This window comes from Amborella trichopoda, chromosome 13 (assembly GCF_054954075.1).
Source record: "Amborella trichopoda isolate Santa Cruz 75 chromosome 13, AtrichopodaSantaCruz75HAP2 v2.0, whole genome shotgun sequence".
Taxonomy (NCBI): domain Eukaryota; kingdom Viridiplantae; phylum Streptophyta; class Magnoliopsida; order Amborellales; family Amborellaceae; genus Amborella; species Amborella trichopoda.
In genome coordinates, this window is record NC_142348.1 from 52549151 (window position 1) to 52559468 (window position 10318).

General features: G+C 34.4%; 1 protein-coding gene across 18 annotated transcripts; it reads right to left on the reverse strand.

Moving 5' to 3' along the window:
- Window positions 1-2329: 2329 nt before the first annotated feature.
- LOC18445809 (mitochondrial ribosomal protein L51/S25/CI-B8 family protein) lies at window positions 2330-7434 on the reverse strand. 18 transcript variants are annotated; one of them, XM_011629359.3, is made up of 5 exons: window positions 7340-7434; window positions 6123-6373; window positions 5678-5761; window positions 2900-3006; window positions 2330-2737 (listed from the first exon to the last, which is right to left on the reverse strand). In XM_011629359.3, the coding sequence occupies exons 3-5, from the start codon at window positions 5755-5757 to the stop codon at window positions 2565-2567; spliced, it is 360 nt and encodes a 119-aa protein (XP_011627661.1). In that variant the 5' UTR covers window positions 5758-5761; window positions 6123-6373; window positions 7340-7434; the 3' UTR covers window positions 2330-2564. The 18 variants fall into 18 exon arrangements, with proteins under 18 accessions (XP_011627661.1, XP_011627660.1, XP_011627657.1 ...); XM_011629358.3 differs by having other exon boundaries at window positions 5678-5768; XM_011629355.3 differs by having other exon boundaries at window positions 5678-5800.
- Between the last annotated feature and the right edge of the window lie 2884 nt (window positions 7435-10318).

Consider the following 10318-nt stretch of genomic DNA (forward strand, 5'->3'; position numbering starts at 1 on the left):
AGACTTGAGAGAGAGACGGGGAGAGAGGGTGGGTTGCGACCGAATTTACAGAGGGGGGGCACTTTCCCATGTAATTAAATGAGAATACAAACTTATGGGTGTGTTTGGAAGGATCCCTTGTTTCTGAGTGAGTTGGCTTCTTGAGCACTTTTACAGTTTTACTCGAGAATTAAGGCAAAATAGTTCCTCTCTTTGTTCCAAAATGGTGATTTACAATAAGTGGGCTCCCGAAACTGCGGTTACTCATGAGTACAGTGAAGCAGACTAACTGGCTTAACCACTGTTTTCTTAAAACAAATATCTGGGAATATTTTCTCACCAATCAGTCCCGGTACATTACTTCATATCAATTGGCATATAGTTGGTGTGAAAATATTTTCATACCTAACTAGAGGATTTTTTCACGTGAAATATTTTCATACGAACCAAACGGTGACTGCTGCAGGTATCGAAAAACCCGAAGTCATTTTCTTTTAAAATTATTCCCATGGATTTAAATTTGATCAATAAACTTTTGGTCCAAAAACAATAACAATCTCTTTAACCAAAGTCTAACATCCTAGTACTACTCTTGTCCAAACATGCTTAACGTCAAAATTATGACCAGATCTGTACATAATTACCTCGACTACACCTACAAACTAGTACTTATGTATTGCATGTCAGTTGAGGAAACATCTATTGTTCACTCTTCTGTTCTTACATGGGAAACTAGGTTGGGTAGGGGATCTTTTCCCAATGTGTTTATCAAAAAAACCACCTATGATCAATCTGAGAATGGCCACATATAACACATATGTTTACAATTGACTTTCAAAATGGCAGCATTTTAAGGCAGACAAAAGTTTATATAGGGCTGACACCTTAAAATGTAGAATCAAGGAGGTTCCTCTGAAATCTTTTAGAAAAGGTTGCCTTGATGTTGGAAAATCATCTAATTGATCATCTTGCAATCGAGATGTACATATATAGAAAAAAAGAGATTTCAAGTCTTAAAAATAATAGTACATCTTGCAACAAATTATCTTGACCGCCATTTTCAAGATTTTCATACGTTTATAAATCTACTTGATTTTAACTATTTTTAAAATTTAATATTTTATAACTAAAAATAAAAATAGAATCTCACACCATCTTAAAAAAATTTGACGCGAAAATTGCATCTCATGCTAAAGTTTTGAGCTGCACCTTAATTTTGAGTGTTTAAGGTTGCAACCTTATGCAAACCACACCCAAGAAAAAATGCATATTTTTACTTAAACAATGTACCCAGTTTAATATTTATATATGGTAAAGTATAGAATGAGACCATTTACCTTTTATACAAGGTGGTTACATTAATCTTGACCATTGGATGTGAAATTAAGTGGTTGCAATTATTCCATTGACAAAGTTCAAACTTCAAAAGAAATTTTCTTAAATTTTGTGACACATCCAAACTATCAAATTTCACATCAAATGGTTGTAAAAAATTGTGATCACCTTGTATCAAAAGTAAATGGTCTCATTGTATACAATCGCTTTATATATATATAGTTCTATTAGTAATGGTCCAATACATAATTCTATTAATAATGGTGCAAATTTGAACTTTGATATGCAGGAGTTTCTACTTTTGTTTGTAAGTTATATTTCCCCTTAAAAGATATATCGGGCCCTATGTCCAAGACATTTTTTTGGCTTTTTAAACCTTGGCTTGATGGGCAACTGTACTTCGTCACACAAAAAAAAACTCTCTTCTTCCTCTGTAATCAAGAATTATTTGAATGCCGAAGTCTTTTGCTTTTCCTGGCAAGCAAAGCCTTGAGGTAGCAACAATTAGTGCCTTCCAGGTGAAGTACGTGCAATTTTATATTTGAAAAAAAATTATATAAAATCGCAACTTATATATAGAAGTAAGGTTGTAGCAATCTGCAATAATTTTATATAGATGGTGTAATCACGACATACCCCATTTTAATATTATCTTTAAATATGTATCAAATCTTTACCGTCCAACTAAAATAAATGTAAAATATCACAACCTTAGTTTTATAAACAAGGGTGACAACCTATATAGATCGTACCTTCTAAATTTTTCCCCTCAAAAGGGGAAAAATGCGAAACAAATGTTGCAGCCAGCACATTTGGTCTGTTCTAGATGCCATCACACAGACCATTTAGCTAAGACCACGAGTCCCATGAAAGAAGACCAAACCGGTGTTTTCATTCAGATAAAGACAGCTTCTCTACGCAAAAACTGTTCAAGTTCCTAAGATTTTAAAAGCATACCACACCAGGCTATCATAAGTAACAAATTCTGCAATAAAGAAGAATCTGATGCAGCTAATTCGTCTTACCAAAGATTCTCAAATTTTAATAGAAACAAAGCCGTGCATAGTTCAACAGGAATATTGGTACATGGCATGCCCATCTGTCATTCTTGCTTGCCTTTTATGCAAAGATAGCCCCCAAAAACATAGAATTCCAGGCCACAGACACAAATGCCATGATCACAGATGCAAACCTAGGGCAAAGGAGCCAAAAAACTACGCAAGCTGCTGGCCTTAGGGAAGTCAACCACCTCAGAATTTAAGGTCCTTGGTCCAGGTACCCTGCACACTCGGATGTTTAGTGACATGCCTCGTCCTCAGCTTTATCACCTTCCTTCCCAATGCATTCCTAAGCCTGGTTGCATGCAACAGTATGTCTTCCGGCTTCATGTTCTTTACACACACAACACGCTCATTCTTGTTCTCTATGTAGAAAACACCAAATATTTAGGTCTATGATAGCAAACATATAACAAGATAAGCAAAAGGAAATACAGTGTGTGAAATCTGAAGAAACTTGGAACTCACCCAAAAGGAAAAAGAAAAACTTAGAGGTAAGTGAATTCATCAGAAGGTCGATATCTTACTGTAGAAAGCCTTCAAATGAGGATGCTGGCCGCGGATGAGTTCATTGGCCACCTCTAGCTGGGGGTTCTTATCTATGAATGATGGCAGATGGGACTCCATAAAGGCTCTACATTCCAACATAATCTCAAATTCAGTCCTCAATGGTCTTACAAAGCAAGAAAAACAAGATACATAGAAAAAACATAAATATTTAATATTAAAAGAACCAATTAATGGACATTCAACTTAAATAAGAACTCAAGACAAGCAAATTCAAGCAAATGTTGGAATACCACCTGTCAAAATCCCATTGCCTCCATGTCTGAACTGACATTTGTTATAATTGATTTCGTCAATGGTAATGTTCTCTGGTATACCAAATGGGTATTCTGGCCCACAAATTTACAAAATCTACTATGCTATGCGGGCCTGTGGGCCCTGTAACATAGTTAAAAATCCCAAAGGAAGAGCTAATCTCCAAATTATAGAGAAACTGTCTTCATTCATTCATCTACAACGACTTGGTTTGAATATGTTCAACACAAAGTGCCTAGAATATGGAGACACTAACAAAGGACACAGATGTGTCCCCCAAAATGCTTCCTAAAGGACACAGTGGTTCCAGTGAGAGTCATCATAGCTGTTCCTAATGTTGATTGCATGCAAGTTCAGTTAAAAACCTTGCTGCATTAGAAAATTCAATGGAAGAGGGCCAACTCCGTCTTTAGATCTGCATGAATTCTCCGATACCTATTGCATTTCATGTATGTCAACCATCTCATATTCCTGTTCATCCGAATTTGCATCCAATAATATTATAGTCATCAACAGTCATGCCTTTTGGCATCTCATGTGTCCTTTTTCTTCCATGTCATGTGTCCTATCTTCTATAGAAGAACCAAACCAAGAGCGGAGGAGAAATGCTATGGAAGAGGAATTTGATACCTTTCAGTCAAATCACATACAAGTTATATTTCAACTTCCACCTAGGAAAGTGGCTGTTGAATGGAAATAGTCGGATGACGTGAAGTCAAAAAACCCACTTGGGAGATATAAAGCATAGCATGTAGCTTTTAGGTATACTATGGGATCGACCATGAGAAGAACTTTTCTAGAATTGGCAAAACGTTCATTGTCCATGTCACTGCAGCCTTGCATCATTTTGACAACGAGCCTCAGTACCAAATAAAGGATGTCATGATTATCTTCTTGCATGACCATCTTAGAAATTGTCACATAAAGCCACCAATTAGTACAGTAAGCCTAGGATACATAAAACAAACAATAATTTGGAGGAACAAATTCATAAAGAATCCCTGTATCCATGATGATGCTTATTCCAAAATGAACTGCTCATGTCAGGAAGAGACCAACTGGTTCACTATTTGATTGGCTTCTCCAACCATATGGCAGAAGTGGAAACATGAAAATGAGAAGTTTTCGTTCCAAATAACCCGCAAATTTCCATTAAAGCTCCCAGCTGTCAATATCTTCTCTATTAAATAAATCAATAATGACTTGTCAATTGGACTTGGACCCAAGGGTAAGACCCCAGATTGTGTGGGGATCAAACCCTTGAAGTTTGACCCAAATGCCATACCAAGCTGACCACTGGCACACCCTTTTTTAGATCAACAATGACTTCAAAGTGGATTTATTTGCACAAGTTGATTCTTTTCTAGCATTCCAATGGAAAATACCTTCAAATTTAGTATCATTGTTAACCATTGATGTTGCCTTCATATGATAAGAAATGTCACCTTAAAAAACTGTGACTTTGTCTCAATAAAGAGTAATATTCATCAGTGAATGGTTTAGAAAAAAATAGCATTCATATGATAAGAAGTGTCACCTTAAAAAACTGTGAGTTTGTCTCAATAAAGAGTAATATCCATCAGTGAATGGTTTAGAAAAAAATATTATACACATTGCTTGCAAAGTAGAGGGTACAAGAACTCGCCATCCACCATCAGATCTCATCAAGGAAGGGCAAAGAAGAGCTTCTCATCTGCTTTAAAGTCCTTTAGCAGACTGTTCGTCGACAATGGACAGTGTTTGGCTTTACTGACCTATTGCTATTTTGATATACAAAGAAACTTGGTACCTTGTGAGACACTACTCATATGATGTGCTTCTACACCTCATCCCTGTTTTCAGGTCTCCCTGGAAGAATCTTTAGTTTCTTTCGCTTGATAGTAAGCATAGGAGAGGTAAGTTACATAAAATCTCGACTTGTGTTCCTTCCTCACTTAGTTCTTTTGTCTGCTTTTTTTTTCTTTTTCTTTTTTTAATTTACTTCTTTTCTATTTTGTTCCATAATAAATTTCACTGCAAATTCTAAAATACTTTTATAACTCGCACTGGATCTTGGATCATACCAGGATGTCACCAACGATGCCTAGTGCAAATACAATTCATATAAACTAAATCTCTTTTTTTTTTTACAGTCCTCATTATCTTCTTTAATCATCCAAAAAAAACTAACATGACATTATATTAAGGGAAAACATGTGATTGCAATATAAATCTAAAAAACTTGAAGGGTAAACCTTCAATTGGGAAGATCATAAATTTAAAGTTTTAAACAGATTGTGTATGAATAACAAAGCATTCTTATGACGCAAATATATATACGATTACCATATGAATTATATAAGATGAATTCTTTTGAACATCAGGACAGAATAATCATTTATAAATATATGGCATCATTACCATACCATATAATACAACACAATACTCAGTAAAACCAAGTACGAATAAGATAAGATCAAAAGCGAAAGACTTTAGGAACGCACCTAATGCCGCGACTGCTTCCTCCCCAGTTACAATAGCTTACCACCAACTTTTCCAGTTGCCACACTCCTCTCAGAGCCATTTCTCTACAATCTTATTGCCTCCAAAGTCACTTTTCGTTCGTTCTCATTCAGGAGAAAAAGAAAAGGCAACTTTAAACAAAGAAAATAGAAAAAGATAGCAACTATCAAAATGTAATTGAGAGTTTGTAATACATCAAGCAATCAAGCATTAAGAACAAATAATGTGGGGAAGTTTGAAAATCACAATTAAATGCATGGATTTATGGATCAAAACGAAATGACAGATATTGAGGGAGATGAGATCTAAGATTTGGAGTGCATATAGAGAAAGACAAAGCAGAGAGGAAATAAAATTCTTGGGGATTGTCCATACCTAAAATAGGCTCTAGTGGTTGTTTTGAAATAGAGAGAGGAGAAAGAGAACCTGTTCTAGAGTTGATGGCAGCTTCCCTCTGCTACAGCTTGTAGAGCTCAAATAAACTAGGGAGAGAAAGAGAGAGAGAGGGGGGGATGGGCTTCAGGTGCTCGAATAGGAAAAGAGTGAAGCAAGATTTGGGTCCGCGAATAAGGAGAGAACAAGAGAGACAGAGAGAGAGAGGCTTCTGGGGGATGGCGGTGTTTTTTGGGCAAGATAACTTGGTGGTTGAGCTTCGGCTGGTGAGTGTGAACTTTTATCTGAAATGAAAGTTCATTCCTTTCTCTGTTACACGATATCAATCCAAATAAAATATTAAAAGTAAAATTTAACGTAATAATCAGATTTCATCATAGCATTTTAAACTCATCAAATTTTCAGACTTCAATATTAAGAGCATATTAAACACTCTGCTGAGGCCTTCTCATCGAACGTCATCAAATTTTCAAACTCAAGAATTAATAAATTTTCTGAAATCCCTCGAATAAAAAAAAGTAAATCAAGGCTATATAGTTTTCAAAAATCCCTAAAAAACCAAAAAACAGTAAGCTAGTTAGTTCACCACAATTTGCTACGTAGAAACTGATGATCTCACTGATATTTGCTGAAAACGACCAAGTACATTAAAAGTTCAAAAGTGAAAGTTTCAAGGTATAAAATTCATAACCAAAACGACATGAAATTGACCTGTACGCTTTGGACCAAAGGCTATGGCAAAAAAAATAGAGCTTGGAGCTTCAAATAAATGGCGGATTTGGAATGAGTTTTTGTTCCATAAATTGAAAAAACAACCGGAATCTCTCTCCGTAGAAAGAGGGATTTTCTCTCTTTACTATATGCTTTCGCATGGGTAGGAGCTCAAATTATGCTTCTGCAAAGCACAAAAAACTAGCAAGAAATAAAAAAAAAAAACCGTACCCACATTTTACGACAGAGCATATTGCGCTCTATACTCAATAAAATAACCTAAAAATAAAAAAGCAACAAACTTTCAAAAAATAAAAAAGCAACAAATTGTCATAAGGAAATCATAAAAAAAAAAATGTTTGCATTGGTATAGGGAAAAGTTATGAAAATCACAAGAGTAAAACCCATACCGTTGTTGAAGAATATGAGGTATTTTATATAAAAGAAACCCTACCCGGTGAAGAATTTTTACACATGAAAAAAAAACTATCAAATTCTTTTTTTAAAAAAAATCACCACCCAAAAACCACCAAACTTACCTGGTTAAAGAAAGGTGAAAGCTTGCAAATGGATCATCTATGGAAGAAGATGAGGTAGAGGCTTGTAAATTGATCCTCTCATTGAAATAGGACACAGGGGGTTAAGAGCGAGTGGCAACGGTGGCTATGTGAGAGGGGCATTGGAGAGAGAGTGGCGAGGGTTTTGCGATAGAGGTCCCTCGCGGCAATCTTATTTCGGGTCGGGTCCGCGTGAGTGATGTATTTCTTGGAACTTGCTGCCCGCCTTACCAATTACTTCCACACGATTTGGATCTAAGTGCATAAGGTAATCAAAAGTGGTAAAGGTTTTTATGCTGGGAAAGCTTTCTATGTTTCTCCTTCCTTATGACATAGAAGTTCTATCCTCCCTCCTATCCAACCCTCTATTTTTTAATGGAGGGTTAAGATTGCCCTAATCACAATATCACGTCTTTATACTGTTTTAATTTAAATTTTTTTTCTATAAACTGTTTTGTTATCAAATTTTGGATGTCCATTTCTCTATTAAACTGCACTAACGAAAAATATAAAATAAAATATTGTCAATAAAATAAAATAACCAAAATACCTTGAAAGTTTGGGGGCTATTTTGATCATTATTTTTTATCGAAAAACTATTGTTAATATTTTTTATAGTTGTGCCCCAGTGAAATACCAAATTTCATATTCATATAATTTGTATAAAAAAACTAAAAATGAGGTAAGAATAGATCTCCGATATGTAGGGAAGCAAGGAGATCTATTCTCACCTTACCATCTAGCCGTCCAATTTTGATCAAGAGAGCCACTAACCGTTTGATCTTAGATACGATATCTCAAAGTATTTTATTTTTAGTTTTTTTTAATACAATTTTTCTGAATATGAAATTTGGTACGTGCCATCTTCTCATTGGGGCGCACCTATAAAAAATATTAAAAATAATTTTTCGATAAAATATAATGACCAAAATATCCCTTAAATCTTTCAGGGGTATTTTGATCATTTTATTTTATTGGAAATATATGTTTTATATTTTTTGCTAATGTGAGGTTAATAGAGGATTGGACGTACAAAATTTGGTGTCAAAATAATTTATAGAAGAAAAATTAAAAATAACATGACATTGTGATTGGGGTAATCTTAACCCTTCATTCAGAATGAACGGTTAGATAAGTGGAAGAATGCAAGTTTTATGCTGGAGGGGAAAGATAGAAAGCCTGCATATGAAAAGTTACAAGAAAAAAAAAAAAAAAACAAGAAAGAAAGAAGGGAAACGAAAATCTTTTTTCTATAAGACATCTACACACGAACTAATTTTGTGCAATTGTATGTTTCATAAAAAAAATGTTATATGTTGTAAGTTTTTATACGAAGCAAACGAGCCCTAAGGCCTAGGTTTTATAAAAACAAAATAAAGTCTTACTTCAAATCCTTGTCCAAAAAGCACTTTCGACAGTAGAAACCTCTATGATGGCTCTAAAATCAATTTTCAATATCAACAATAAGTTTTGAAACTCAAAAAATGGTACAGATCTAATGGATATATGAACACTTAAAAATAAGTGTGAAATATACAATCTAGATAATTTGTTATAATATCCATTATTTGTAGAACTTAAAAGCTTAATTTTTCAAGTCCTAGATGATCAATGTAAAGGTTTTCCAATGCTTGAATTGCAATATATAGTGCTTTATGAAGTGAGGTTTTACTTATTTTGATAAGGTTGTAGCCCTATCAAACCATTTTGCTTTCAGAATTATCATATGTATCTTTTAAATTTTTTACAAATTTACCAAATTCTTCACTTATTTATATACTCACACCCAATTTTTTCATGTGCTCCTGTTTTTCCTTAATTGCCCTCACGAGGGATCAGTTACATTCGTAATGGTATCGATGTGGACTTGTCAGGCCTGAGGCGATACCGCCACAGACCCAGGCACCACCACATATATGTAACTCCCCCGGTGGTAATGTCCAAGCCTTAGTGCCTCAGGCACCACGGTAGACCTAAACCTATTACGTCCATGGTGGTACCGCTAGAACAAATTTGTAGTCCTAGCGGCTGCAATTAAAGAATAAGAGAAAAATAAAAAGCGGGAAAAAAATGGTTATGAGCATAAATAAGTGAAGAATTTGATAAATTTAAATATTGAATTCCACCTTGGCCAGCTCCATTTTTGTCGTTTCCAATCTCAAACTCCAGCAAGAGGGTTCTTTTAAGTAGATAACCAACGTAAAACTTTGCACATCCTTTTCTTGAATTCTGAATATATGCTAAACAATTGGGATATATGAATTACTAAATGGATTTTTGTAACATAACCAACGTAAAACTTTGCACATCCTTTTCTTGAATTCTGAATATATGCTAAACAATTGGGATATATGAATTACTAAATGGATTTTTGTAACAATTTCCCTATTTTTTTTAAGGATAAAGTTGTAAAGGGTTGGGATTCTACAGCGTGATACCTTTTATATGTGAAACAAAATTTCATAGTCACCTTTACCTCTCAAACGTGCACTCAGATGGTTGGAAGTGTTAATTTTTTGAAAATTTTATCATATACCCATGAGAGTATCTACGAGAGATGAACAATTTAACATGTTACCCATATCTTTTGAGTTGGTTTTAAAATCCCTATAAAAAAAAAACATGATAATTTTTTTTTTTTTTTTTGATAAATGCAAATAGATAAAATGTTAAATGAGCATTTTGATAAATCTCTCTAATTTTTCTATAAAGTCAAGCTTAAGTGGGGCTTTCAGAATTTAAACCTTATTAGAGTTTATGCAATGTTTAAAAGTACCGACTGTGGATCAAAATGTGGATTGAACTCAGTGAACTGGCTTACTCGGCTTGGATAAGAAGAAAAAGAAGACCAACAGACACATGATAAATATAAATTTTCAATTTATAAATAAAAAAGAACATGAAGAGTCTGAATTCCAGAGGAGACGAATAATTTTGTGACAAATTTGACAAGATTTGGTG